At 37.9% G+C, this 15,293-nt stretch overlaps 1 protein-coding gene across 2 annotated transcripts in view; it reads right to left on the minus strand.

Annotated features, from left to right (window-relative positions):
• Positions 1-15,293, minus strand: part of LOC127636407 (transmembrane protein 132E-like) — a 509,951-nt gene that overhangs the window by 35,382 nt on the left and 459,276 nt on the right. For both annotated transcript variants that reach the window (XM_052116876.1, XM_052116866.1), the window contains exon 5: positions 10,659-10,802. In XM_052116876.1, the coding sequence (XP_051972836.1) occupies positions 10,659-10,802 (144 nt within the window). The remainder of the gene's footprint in view (positions 1-10,658; positions 10,803-15,293) is intronic.

A 15,293-nucleotide genomic window follows, 5' to 3' on the forward strand; every position in this document is an offset into this window, starting at 1 on the left:
ACAGCCAGTGAGTGGTTTTCTCATTTTTATTTTAAATCAAGCCATTTTTTATTTGTATAGTGCTTTTAACAATACATATTGTTTCAAAGCAGCTTTACATGAAATCATGCATTAATAAAAAAAATTGTTTTTAAATTTTTTTTAATTAAACTGTAATATCTATAATGTCTTACAGTGATCATTGTGTAGTTAGATTAAATATGATTATAGGTCTATTTTAATGGTTGTTTGATTAATACTACGGACACACTAGAAAGCAGCAGGTCTATTATTAGGTCACAACAAGTCCTACTTACAAATCTACTTTTTTCCCCACTGTTTACGTTCACTTTAGACATAACTCTCTGTATTTATATGAACATCTCACCAAGATGGGCATTTTGGCGAAAAATGTGTTTGACTATTCGGGCACGTATCCACATAGTGCGAATGCTCTCAGAGCATTGTGCATGTAAAGTCACCTGTGAATCAAACAATGCGTAGCTACTAGAGTGCTAGTGAATGACAAAATGATATGCTTTTAATTTATTTAGACAGCAAAATAAGAATTAAACATTGTAAATATGAATATAAACTTTGTAATAAGTGACACAGGCCTAGGCTATATCACAAATACAGATGTTTATTTTTTTTTTTATTGAAGTTTTAATCAGGGATCCTGTCCAGTCGGGCAAGTAAAATTCTCTTTCACTTGCCTCTTCAAAATTCCACTTGTCCCGTACAAGCAGACAAGCTTTAATATTGAGCTCTGCATTATAATGGCAACTTTACATGGTTAAAGATGAATATAATGGCTAGAGCTTGAAGCAGAAATGGGTGTTACATTTAATAAGAAAGGTGTAATACTTTAAATATTATAATAAAATGGTTCTTGAATGCTGATTGTTTAATTCAGCATTTCAGCTGTACTAAAATACACAATATAGTAACAGCTCTGACATGAAACACCTGCTAATCTAGCTACTGTGTACTATCACTGACCAGCACCCATAGAATAATATGCTATTATTTAGCAGGGACTATTTCTTCTAGCATATATACAGTTTTTAGGGCAGTCAATTTAACATGCTTTATGTGATTAATTAGGCCATATGAAAATAATGAAAATAAAATTTTAAATGCAATTAATCATGCCCGGACCTGAACATACATTATGTAATAAGGAGCGTTCCTACCATCAAAACAATTCAAGCTTGATGTACCACCTTGTTTTTTTAGAATCTGTGGCAGTAGGCAGGGGTGGAATATAACTAAAAAGTGGCCCTGGACCTTCTGGCCTAAAATAAGCACTTTAAAGCTCAGACAAACAACATGTCCAAGAGCTTTTTTCCCAACATTGGAATGTTTCACAATACTGGTATTTAAAATAGTTAGATGAAATAAAATTAGGCTACATATTTTAAATAGGGCCTATAACACCTCAAAACTATACTGTATATGTAAACAAAAACAAAAAACAAACAAACTTACTAAAATATATGTAAAGTATAAATAAACCTCTCAGAGCTGAAGATCTTTGCAGATATATATATATATATATATATATATATATATATATATATAAAGCTAATCCCAATGCTAGGACTAGTGCATTTTTTGCCATCCTTTAAACAAAGTAAGACTCAACGAGCAAGGTGTGTGATCTGAGTCTAATAATACTGTGATAAGAAGCTGCACTCCAGTTTAAAGTAATGCTTTGTGGTATGAAAAAATTATGCAAATGACAGCATCTGCTCTTAGCTTTATTGTATGCTGATTTTTTTTTTATGGTGCTGTTATTGTATTTCTTGTAACTTGCAGTTATTTGTCATTTTGGGATTATTCAAAGCTCATCTTATATTTAATGTTGTTTGTGGTTGTCACCATTATTGTGATATGTATGCAAATAATCAGGTGCATGCGTGTTATGCTGGAGGATCATTTTCAATGAAACATGGCAAAAGTTAATTTTGTTTTCAAAAGTAAAAGTCACTAACATCAACAAAGTTATTTTTTGTTAATTAACTATTTGATTAATTCTGGGGCTCTCACATGGCATGTTGGTGCCTTGGGTGGCCACCCATATCGCTTTTAGGATGGAACATTGCCCAGCGGTCCACTGGGAAAACTCCCATAGCTCCTGATGGCCAGTTCGCCCCTGGAGCAGTCAGAGCAACTCCAGCTGTGCAGGCAACATGTCTCGTCAAACCAATGAACAGGCAGCACAGCCTTCCACAGATGATGTGAACAATTTAAATAGAGCAGATGGAAGTAGCCCAATAATAGGGTTATTATGTAAATGAAGCTACGCATCCTCAGCTTGCTGCGGAGACCAGGCCTCGGTGACCAGGGAGGGGACGTCGTAAGCAGTGTGCGAGGAAGCGAAAGTGCGGCAAGAGGGCGGGGGTCCATGCATGCTAGCCAGCAGACTATGCAGCGTGAACTTAGAGACTGCTGCATCTTTGTTTTCATGGAGACGGGGCTCAGCGACAGAGTTCCGGATGCCGCCATTCAGCTGGACGGGCTCGCTTTGTTTCGTGCCAACAGTAATGCAGCTCTGTGCGGTAAGACTCGCGGTGTTGGCTTGTGTGTTTACATCAACACGGAATGGCGCAATAACTCTATGCTAGTCTCTAGTTGCTGCTCATCGCTGGTGGAGCAAGTGATGGTTAGATGCAGACCTTTTTATCTTCCACAGGAATTCACTACTGTTATTATAACCGGAGTTTACATTCCCCCCCAGCACTATCGCTAAGGAACCGCTCGGTGAACTGTATGGGGATATTAGTTAACTGCAGACCGCTCACCCTGACGGACTGTTTGTTTTTGTCGGAGATTTGTGAACCAAGCGAATCTCAAGACAGTGCTCCCTAAATTCCATCAGTATGTGGACTTTGCAACGAGAGGGGCGAACACGCTTGATATTGTTTACACAAACATCCCAGGCGTGTACCGAGTGGAGCCCCGCCCCCACCTCGGCTACTCAGACCACATATTGTGAATTGTTATGCTAATTCCAGCATACAGACCGCTCGTAAGACGCACAAAACCACTCCAGAAGCAGGTGAAAACCTGGCCAGCAGGAGCCATCTCTGCTCTTCCGGACTGTTTTGTGTGTACTGACTGGCACATGTTCAGGGAGGCTGCAACATATGGCAACTCTACCAACTTGGAGGAATACACAGCATCAGTGACCAGCTACATTAGCAAGTGCATTGATGATGTCACTTTCCCCAAGATCATCACCACACGCTTCAACCAGAAACTGTGGATGACTGCGGAGGTGCGTGTGCTGCTGAGGACCTGATACTTCAACAAGGCTGCCCTAAGAACAGCGAGGGCCAAACTGTCCAGGGCCATCAGAGAGGCAAAGCGAGCACACGCCCAGAGAATCCACAGTCACTTCCAGCGGCGACACGTGGCGCATGTGGCAGGGCATCAAGGCCATCACCAACTACAGGACAACATCAGTTGCCTGTGACAAAGATGCCTCCCTTCCAGATGCGCTGAACGACTTCTACGCTCGGTTTGAGGTGCAGAACGACATGGTGGCGAGGAAGACCACCCCTCCTCCCAATGACCAGATGCTCTGTCTTACCGTGGCTGATGTGAGGAAAACTCTATGTAGAGTCAACCCATGGAAGGCTGCTGGACCAGACAACATTCCTTGCAGGGTGCTCAGAGGATGTGCAGACCAGCTGGCAGATGTTGTTACCGACATCTTCAATATCTCTCTGAGCAGCGGCGTCATTCCAACATACTTCAAGGCCACCACCATCGTCCCCATGCCAAAGAAGTCTTCAGTGTCCTGCCTCAATGACTATTGTCCTGTCGCACTCACACCCATCACACTCATGAAGTGCTTCGAGAGGCTCGTCATGAGGCACATTAAGACCCAGCTGCCCCTCACTAGACCCACTGCAGTTTACCTATCGTCCCAACCATTCAACAGACGATGCAATCGCCACCAACCTCCATCTGGTCCTCACCCACCTAGATAAAAAGGACTCATACGTTTGAATGCTGTTCATAGACTTCAGCTCAGCATTCAATACAGTCATTCCTCAGCACCTGATTGGAAAGCTGAACCTGCTGGGCCTGAACACCTCCCTCTGCAACTGGATCCTGGACGTCCTGACTGGGAGACCTCAGTCAGTCCGGATCAGGAACAGCATCTTTACCACCACCACACTGAGCACTGGGGCCCCCCAGGGCTGTGTGCTCAATCCACTGCTGTTCACTCTGCTGACTCATGACTGTGGAGCAATGCACAGCTCGAACCACATCATTAAGTTTGCCGATGACATGACCGTGGTGGGTCTCATGAGCAAGGATGACTAATCAGCATACAGAGAGGAGGTGCAGCAGCTAACGAACTGGTGTAGAGCTAACAACCTGTCTCTGAATGTGGACAAAACAAAAGAGATGGATGTTGACTTTAGGAGGGCACAGAGTGACCGCTCTCCACTGAACATCGACGGCTCACAAATTCCTTGGTGTTAAACTGGCAGAAAAACTCACCTGGTCCCTCAACACCAGCTCTATTGCCAAGAAAGCCCAGCAGCATCTCTACTTTCTTCAAAGGCTGTGAAAAGCACATCTCCCACCCCCCATCCTCACTTCATTCTATAGAGGGACTTTGAGAGCATCCTGATCAGCTGCATCACTGCCTGGTTTGGGACTTGCACCGTTTCGGACTGCAAAGCCCTGAAGAGTATAGTGAGGACAGCTGAGAAGATCATTGGGGTCTCTCTTCCCTCCATCAAAGACATTTACAAAAAACACTGTATCCGCAAAGCAACCAGCATTGTGGATGACCCCACACACCCCTCACACAAACTCTTCAACCTCCTGCTGTCTGGCAAGAGGTACCGAAGCATTCGGGCCCTCATGGACAGACTGTGTAACAGCTTCTTCCCCCAAGCCATCAGACTCCTCAAAACTCAGAGACTGGACTGACAAATACACACGTGTCCTGAGTTGCACTTTAATTATTGTCACTTTATACCTGGCTGCTACCTCAATAACTGCTATGTCCATAGCACACTATCTCATAGTATGTTATGTTTACATTTGGCATTTTTAGAAACTGTCATCTTTTTGCAATACTGTGTACTGGTCTCTAACTGTCTCTCACTGTGCCTATTGTCCTGTTCATTTGTAGTTATTTATTGTATTGTTCCGTACTTTTTGCACACGTTTGCACGTGCACTTTATATAGGTATTTTATTTAGTATGTGTAGTCTCATGTGGTTCTGTGTTTGTCCTATGTTGTTTTATGTAGCACCATGGTCCGGGAGGAACGTTTCACTGTGTACTGTACTAACTGTATATGGTTGAACGACAATAAAAAACAACTTGACTTGACTTGACATGGAAATAAAATGTTGTCTTCTAAAGCCACTGTTGCATAGTTTAAATGTTTTACTTGTCTGCTGCCACAACATACAATATGTACATGATGCAATATGTTAGGATTATATGAAGTTTAGTATTTATTATTATAATTTTAATAATTTTATTTAGTTCTAAGGATGTCAATTGATTAAAATGTTTAATCAAATTAAGCATATGATGTGTTGATTAATTAATTAAATTAATCACAATTAATCACTTACCAATATTTACTGAGAAAGGCCCCCAAATAAAGGTTATTTAGAATAATTTAAATAATTATAAATATAATATATAGGCCTAATAAATATTATAATTCAGATCATTCAAATACATTATATAATATTGTGGCAACAGACAAGTAAAGCATTTAGTAATTAAAAAAATTTGATTAAAAATGAACATATTGCTTTATTTCCATATCACTGAACATAACCCTATTATTGACCTACTTCCCTCTGCTCTATTTATAATTGTTGGTCTATGTACTCTTATTAGACGGATGATTTTGGAGGGTCTCACTTTGGTTGCATCACATCTCAATTGTTTTCAGCACATCTAGTCATAAGCCCTGTGTTTTTAGGACTGCTGTGTCTAGTTAAACATAGTTTGAAACATTTAAAAATGTGTCTTGGAACACTTTTTGTTGTGCTCAGTCCAGCTGTCACTGAGCTCAAGAGCATGTCACCTGTGGAAGGCTGTGCTGCTTGCTTTTTGGTTTGACAAGGACTGCTGCCTGTACAACATGACTTGCACTGACTGCCACATAAAATTGGTTGAGGAATGCCCAGAGTGTGCACATCATTAATCTAGAAAAAGGGAGGCTTCTTTGAAAAAGATCAAATGTTATATAATTCTGATATTTTTTTATGTTATTGGCATTTTCACTCTGTCTCCAAAGACAAATCTACAAAGTTAAATGCCAAAATGTATGTATAGTGTTTGTCATCTACAAGTATAATTAAAGTTAATAAAATTGCACATATACATAGTGGTTATTATTATACTTCATTAATTGACTGCACTTGTACTGTAATCAGTCATTCAGTAAAGATGTATGACTCATGTAATTAAGGTTTCTGATTTCAAAAAGTTGTGATTCATGTCCAAATGTGAGTGTTTGTTGAGTTGTGAATATGCATAGATGATGCAGGCTAAGACAAAGTAAAGACACTGATGTACACACCCTGCTGTATACTATTATTTTCCTAAACATTCTGCAAACAATACCGCATAATGACAACGTGAAAGAAGTTTGTTTGAAATATTTGCACATTTATTAAAAACGAAAAGAAATCACATGTACATAAGTATTCACAGCCTTTGCTCAATACTTTGTTGAAGCACCAATTACAGCCTCATGTCTTTTGTGTATGATGCTACAAGCTTGGCACACCTATTATTGGGCAGTTTCTCCCATTCTTCTTTGCAGGACCTCTCAAGCTCCATCAGGTTGGATGGGGAGCATCTGTGCACAGCCATTTTCAGATCTCTCCAAAGATGTTCAATCGGGTTCAAGTCTGGGCTCTGAAAGGGCCACTCAAGACATTCACAGAGTTGTCCCTTAGTCACTCCTTTGATATCTTGGATGTGTGCTTAGGGTCGTTGTCCTGTTGGAAGACGAGCCTTCGAGGTCTGAGGTCCAGAGCACTCTGGAGCAGGTTTTCATCAAGGATGTCTCTGTACATTGCTGCATTCATCTTTCCCGCAATCCTGACTAGTCTCCCAGTTCCTGCCGCTGAAAACATCCCCACAGCATGATGCTGCCACCACCATGCTTCACAGTAGGGATGGTATTGTCCAGGTGATGAGCGGTGCCTGGTTTCCTCCAGACATGACGCTTGCCATTCAGGCCAAAGAGTTCAGTATTTGTTTCATCAGACCAGAGAATTTTGTTTCTCATGGTCTGAGAGTCCTTCTGGTGCCTTTTGGCAAACTCCAGATGGGCTGTCATGTGCCTTTTAATGAGTAGTGGCTTCCCTCTAGACACTCTAACATACAGGCCTGATTGGTGGAGTACTGCAGAGATGGTTGTTCTTCTGGAAGGTTCTCTTCATTCCACAGAGAAACGCTGGAGCTCTGTCAGAGTGACCATCGGGTTCTTGGTCACTTCCCTGACCAAGGCCCTTCACCCTTGATCGCTCAGTTTGGCTGGGCGGCCAGCTCTAGGAAGAGTCCTTCTTCCATTTATGGATGATGGAGGCCACTGTGCTCATTGGGACCTTCAATGCTGCAAAAAAAAATTCTGTACCCTTCCCCAGATCTGTGCCTCGATACAATCCTGTCTCGGAGGTCTGCAGAAAATTCCTTAGACGTCATGGCTTGGTTTGTGCGCTGATATTAACTGTGGGACCTTATATAGACAGGTGTGTGCCTTTCCAAATCATGTCCAATCAACTAAATTTACCACAGGTGGACTCAAATCAAGTTGTAGTAACATCTCAAGGATGATCAGTGGAAACAGGAAGCACCTGAGCTCAATTTTGATTCATGGCAAAGGCTGTGAATACTTATGTACATGTGTTTTATAGTTTTTTATTTTTAATACATTTGCAAAGATTTCAAACAAACTTCTTTCACGTTGTCATTATGGGGTATTGTTTGTTGAATTTTGAGGAAAATAATGAATTTAATAAATTTTTGGAATAAGGCCGTAACATAACAATTGTGGAAAAAGTGAAGCGCTGTGAGTATTTTCCGGATGCACTGTCTCCCAGCCTGACCAAGATGGTTAGACTGATCTGTATTAAAGGTTTTCAATGGGTTTTGAAGACACCAAAAAAGGGTGGGAAACTAAGTACTGTAGGTGACCAGTTAAACAACAGCTTGGCCAAGCAGAGAGACAAGCTAAGACCAACACATACTGAAAAAAGTGGCATCCTGCAATTGTTATATCATGGATCAAGGAAGATATTTCTATTGGTGTAACCAAATTAGTCCATTGATCCAGACATGTAATAATATCTTTGACTTGAATAAATCCAGTTAATTTAGTTATTACACAAAGCACATTTTTTTAGGTCACCTGACAAAATGTTTTTACATAGTATACCAATCAAGTACCAATACACACACTATAACTTCCAAATGTGAGCAAACATGATAAAAGACAAATCCCAATGGTCTTAAGAGACCTGTTTATTACCAGTCTGTATAGTCCAATCTGTTGCATGCAATGTAAAACTACCTTAGGCTGGAATAAGCTATTTTGTTTAAGTTGTTTGAACGCTGTAACATCCAAATTTGAGGCAAAAATAGAAAAGACATATAACAGGTCTTAACAGGCTGGTCAATTACCAGCCTGTGTTGACAAATTTAAATGTGAACCTGCGGCAAACATCATATTAGAAGTAATTTCCATGCACGTAACACATAATGTTATTCTCACAATTATGCATGCGCTCCTCTGTTGTGATGCCCTTATCCAGAAGTAAAAGCTTCGGCTCCAGAGAAAAAGCCCTGTTACAACAGGTCCTTGTGACTAACTTTTGAATAAAAAAAGTACAAAATTCTTTTATTTGGGCCTGTAACCTTTGTCTTCCATATGAGGCTTTATTTCGCTACTGCACAGAGCATTTTATTGAACTGTCAGGACTCGTGTTGTCTCAGCTTGAAAGGCTCATCTTGAATTATCCTCCAAAGTTCAACAGCCCGGGCGGCCGAGCAAACCCACTCAATAACACCAGAGCTAATGCTCTGTCCAGGTACTGCGGCACATACATTTATTCTGAATCTTAAGACAGATAAACAACAAATGACCTCTCGGCCCCTCTCGGATGACTTATGTATCTCAATCTTGAGGAATGGATGACACTGGATGGCATATTATTATTGCTCTACATTTTAGATACAGTTTACAGTTGAATTAGATTTCTGTTTTTAGATATGTTTTGCCATGAAACAGATGGCAAAAGTTTTTGAAATTAGTATTTCCTTCAGGAAAGGACACTGAAAAGTTTTTCAGCCTGAATTTAGGAAGTTGAATTTTGGAAGTTTTTTTATTTTTTATCAGCTTTTTAGATTAAAATTTACAGTGGGGCCCCCAAAATATATGGAGACTTAAGTCACACTTAAAGTGCATGACTGTATTTGCATTAAGTAACAAAATATCAAACCAAGTGGTATTTACTCTAAATAAATATTTAAGTTTGTTAGGTTTCAAATTTTAAAACAAGTATTGTTCAGAATTAAGACTTTGGACAGTTTATGGCTGTCAAACTTTGTGAAATTGAGGGGAACTAACCTTAACTTTTACTTAAAATCACCTTGAGACCAGTTGGTTAAATGTAACTGAAAAAAAGTGAAGATAGTCCTGAGAAAAGGTCTAGTTTGATTTTTTGGAGATGGTACTTTGGTATTTTTTATCTTATGCAACAATATTAAGACCAAATAGTTTTGGGCCACTGTATATGAATTTATAAGGGAAAGTGTTAGAATAAAATGTATATGAATGTTCAGTCTACGTAATAATCATGTGGTATCTGGTCACCATTGCCTTTAAAATTGTTTTCCATTTTTTGTATTTCTGCATTTGCCAGCTCACGTTAAATGGTCCTACTGTGTCACAAATAAATTTTTCAAAGTAAAAATATTCTATGAAGTCTCTCAATTAATATGAGGTCTTAAAAGCTTCATACATCTTAATTATAAAAGAATTATCTAAATGCTGGTTAAAATCTAGATGGAGCATAACATGTCAACTTCCTAATCATATTTCATACCAATGACCTTTTAACAATCCTTTGAGAAACCAACAGCCCCCTTGCACCAAAACCGAGAAATAAATTGTAATAGCAGGATTTGTTGACTCACACAAGCTTAGTGGTTAAATTGAGGAGGGAACTTCATCCAAAACCAAGATATGAGAATTTAAATTAAACTGTACCCTTGAGTCCCGACTCTATTTGCAACTGATCCTCAAAATGCTGGAGAGCAGATTTCTCGCCTTTAGTTATTTCAGTTAGTTACAGCATTGCTTTCTAGGGGACTCTTCATTTACAATTATTAAACCCAGATCAAGTGTACCCACTCTGCTGCTGTTCAGAGGGTGGTGCTAGACTGCAGAGCACTGCACACTTTTGATGAAATGTCTTGGACTGAAAATCCATCAATCCCTTGAGGGGATCCAGAAAGCAGTGGCCACAGGAGCATATCTAAATTCCACTTATATGGCATTTTGATGGTCGTTTTATGGTCTCTTAAGTGGTGTTTTTCTTCAATTCATTATAAGTGCACAGCAGAGGAAGTCCTAGGTCACTTGACCTCTCTACTTGGATGTCACATACCTTGACAATATCCTCGTTGAATGACTTGCACTGCACAGAGGTTGAGACATCAGTGACTGCTCCGTTTATCTCTATGGATACCACCTTGACTGGAATGGCTACTGTTCTGCCAGTAAGAACCGCCATGTTGATAATCTCAGTGTCCTGGATATGGAAGAGTGAGAGAGAGAATGAGTCAGGGGGATAGGAATGGTTCACTGCCCCAAGAATCTGACTGTTCAGGAAGGCCCTGGAATCAGAAGAGTGCTAGACAGCTTAAGTAAGTCTAAAGATAGTATCAATATTAACATTATAAAGTCAAAAGCAATGATAGTTTTCTTGTCTCATAGAAAAGTGAGCATCTCCAATTTTTCCACAAGACATGAGTACTATGCCAATATGTGTATACCAGAATATTCCAATATCTGTGAAGCATATAAACAGTTAAAGCCCCTGCACACTTCCAACAAAATTGAAGAATGCATGGGTGTGACATAATTTAGAACAAAATCTGGCCAAAAATAAGGTGTTTTTGAGTTTCAGTAGTTTGTAACAGCACTCTTAGGCAAACTTTTCACCGGCAGCAAACATTCTTTCTGCCATTGGTCCAAGTCATCGGTAGGTGTGACGTGGAGCTCCTCCTACTTTGAGGCCGACAGCTGATTGTTCGTGAAGAGACATTTTCCAAGAACAAGTCATGCAATTTTTTTTATTGAATTAGTCTTAAAAAGGAATCAAATCTACTCAAACACTCTTAAGTGCCTATTCACTCTGTTGTTTGATATGCTGCTTCACTCACGTGCCGTCTGCAGCTAAAAGCTATTCACACATCTGCCTCAAGTAAGATATGCCTACAACCAATCTTTTGCCTGTTTTACAAATTACACATGATATAATGCATATATATATATATATATATATATATATATATATATATATATATATATATTACTTTAATTTATCAATGAGTAGTTAAAACAGCTTCATTTACTGGTCGCATGTGCATTTTACTCATAGAAAGAGGCATAAAGTCATTGATAACACATTTTAATGTCATATTAGTCTAGAGCATACTCATATTTAAATGTACCTCTAAACACCTCCCCTAGCAGAGTGGCGGGTGTCTGAATGTTGCGCAGCTGTTTCAAACTTCTTTTTGGCGCTGAACGAATAACTGAAAAAAGTACTTCACTGTGAGTATGCTGGGGCCTTTAACGATTGACCAGAATAAGCACTTTAAGAACAAGGCTTAACCAGAATTTTGACCTTTAATCGGAAAACAATGTGCATGTGAACGTGGCCAATGAGAAAGTAAATAAAAAAAAAAACCTTGGAAGCTTGAAGAAAACAAGCCATTTGTGTTAAACTCAATTAGGGACGTTGTCGTACATTTTTAATAAAAACAAGACTGTAGCAGTTCAATGGTTCACCAAAGGAAGGTTACAGATTAACTTGTATAATACTCTATTCTCTGCTTACCCATTTCAAAGTTTTCTTGTTGGAAGACACATGCAAATAAATCTATGCTTTCAATTACAACTCAAAAGTCAGAGCCAATTAAAGAGCACATTGCCTTCACAATTACTTTCCAACAAGAATCAATTCATTATTTTGGTCAGAATTGCTGCAGGGATGTTGCACAACTAACTGTAATTTATTTCCCATGTGACCCTTAAGGAATAAAAAAAAAAAAAAAAAAAAGATTACGCAGGCCTCTCTCAACTCTCTCTCCCTCAAACTTCAATCAAAACATACATATTTAAGAGAAAATTTCCAGAGTGCCATTGCTTTAAACAGGCTTTTAAAAAGGTGAAATAAATGCATCAAATTCAGATGCAGAATTTCACAAAAGTCTAAGTATGATCTGCAGTGTCATTTGAGCTTGGTTTCAACCATCATTATTTGAATGCTTTAATTTTTAGAGTGCCCTTTCAGGGTTTCAGGGTTAAATGTAATGTATTAAAAAACTTGAATCTTTATTTGGAACAGCTTTCTTCTTTTCTTTTTTCTTTGCTGACACTTTACTATACGTAACTGCTATTTCGTAACCAGGTGCGAAACAAGTTTCCAGTGATAAGTATTTTCCTGCCCACACTGAAAGCGAAAATGCAGTTTGATGTGACAAAATTATTGAAAATGAAAACATATTTGATGTTAAATATCAATGTGGAGAGGGTTTTGGACCAATGAGAACATCTATACTGTTCAAGAGTAAATAAATGCTATCAAAAAGTTAATTAGGTTCTCTTTAATATCTCACCACTGATTAAATGAGTTATTAGCTCTGAATTACAGCACTGATATCCCCTAGTTGAAACTGTGTAATCACAATTTGTATTCAAAGCGCATTAATGGCCTGCCTTGTTTAAATTTAAGTCTTGGGTACTAAAAAAAATTCTAAATCATTTAGATCCCTGCAAATGCTTTCATTCGGCATTTGCAAGGCTGAATTCCTATCCTGACATCACATTATTTATGCAAGCTCAACTTTAAAGGTCAGCAATGCACCCATAGAATTTAATTAATCTGATTAATTTAAAAAATAAAATAAAATTATATATATATATATATATATATATATATATATATATATATATATATATATATATATATATATATATATATATTGTGTTGGTATTGCCTGCTGTCATTATTTCCCTCACTAGAAGCAAAAAACTAAACAGATGGTCAAGGATACACAAGTTGATACAGATCCAGTTTTATTTTTGCCAAATAATAACTAATCACAGAAAAGAATACAGTATTCACATCAATTTAAGTCTGAGAAACAGTTTATTTAGTCTCTCATGCCTTGCAGAAAAGTACTGTGACCATACCATTGTATAGCCCGACCCAATAAACAAACTAAACATTTGTTTAGGGCCCCGTGATATGTTCGGGCCCCCACCCCCCAATTATTTTATTTTTTGCCCATCAATTACTCTAATCAACAAAACACACAACCGTATCAATGAAACGTAGTTCGTTTCGTATATTTTTCTAAATTTCTTAAACCTAATTTTGGATCTAGGATGGAGGATTTTAAATTGTGTGGGTGCCATGAGGATGATGAGCGCAGCACTCTGCTTTTTCCCTTTGTCAACTGCCAGGAGCAGTAGCTAGGGGACAAAAGTCCAGCCATCATGAAGTGAACGTACTCACCTGGATCAACGAAATGCTGTTTTCCCGAATCAGACGATAATTCATGCCAAAAGCATGGCCTCTTTTAATATTGTTTGCTACTTTTTGTGTGCTGGATTTTTTCGTCATTACAGCAGAAACAACTTGAAATACTTCGTCATTTTTTATCATACAGGTAAGTGTAAGACATCATTAGAGACTATAAAGAGTTTACTTTAATTTGTTTACACTCACAATAACAACAAAACCTTGTGATTTTGTAAAATAAAGAAAATAAAAAGGGTGAGCTTTCAGCCGTCTCTGTCTCCGTGAGAATCTTTCTGACCGCACAAATGAACTGACTCGATACTCACATAAACATATGTATAAAGAAAGCTTAAAATGTCTACTTTTAAATAAAACATTTCAAATTTAAAACTAATATTATCCTGCAATTTAATCTGTATGAAACAAAGTGATGTTAGTTGACATGCTATTTTATATAAACATGTACATAGTTTACTAGTTTCCAGACTTGCCAGCCAGGATTCAGAGTATTGAAATTTGAAATATGTCCTAATAAGCAAGTTTTAATTACATGTAAATGTTGTTTTGACTAAAGCAGGTATTTAAATTGTATGCTGTATGATATAAACATGATATGTAATATAATATAAAAATAAAATTAATGTTTATATCATATTTTAACTAGTGTTTATGCTGCCTCATCATCAACAAAGCTTGTGCTTGCAAATATGTGTTCAGGTTCAAAGAGTCAAATGTGATTTAAATATGCCCATATTAGAAAATCAGCATCTTATAATGATTTGTGAAGGATCATGTGACACTGAAGAATGCAGTAATGATGCTGAAAATTCAGCTTTGATCATAAATTGCATTTTACAATTTATTCAAATAGAAAACTGTTCTTTTAAATTGTAAAAATATTTCACAATATCAATGTTTTTTTACTGTATTTTGGATCAAATAAATGCAGCCTTGGTGAGCAGAAGTGATTTCTTGCTAATTTAAAAATTGTAAATGGTAACGAAAGTCTAACGTTTTTAAATAAAGTCTTTATGTAAAGAAAATGTATAGTCCGATTACTTCTTTTAACTTAAACTTGATTTTGATCATTAAGTCTTCTCACAATCATTCTCTCTCAAGGGAGGGGTCTTAGTCTCCTCAGGTGTGCATCGCATTAATATTTATGATCATTCACGCCTCCTCGCTTCTAACACTAATAGTGTCATATAAAAGTTAAAGGACTATATTGTTTTGTATGAATGAGGGATCAGGATGGTTTTCACATAATTTTGGCTTCAAGATCCATTTCTCAAAAGTCTTGTGGATAAATGTGTTATATGGCCTTATTTCAGTGACTTTTATTTTTTATTTTTTTCAAAAACCACACATAAACTTTATTTTCACAAAAATACAAACATGTATATACATGTTGCTCACATATTATTGTAGCCCATTTTGTGCTGAATACAGTGTTATCAGACTTTAGCCATTAATATGTTAGTAAGTAAC

This window comes from Xyrauchen texanus, chromosome 4, assembly GCF_025860055.1.
Source record: "Xyrauchen texanus isolate HMW12.3.18 chromosome 4, RBS_HiC_50CHRs, whole genome shotgun sequence".
Lineage (NCBI taxonomy): Eukaryota > Metazoa > Chordata > Actinopteri > Cypriniformes > Catostomidae > Xyrauchen > Xyrauchen texanus.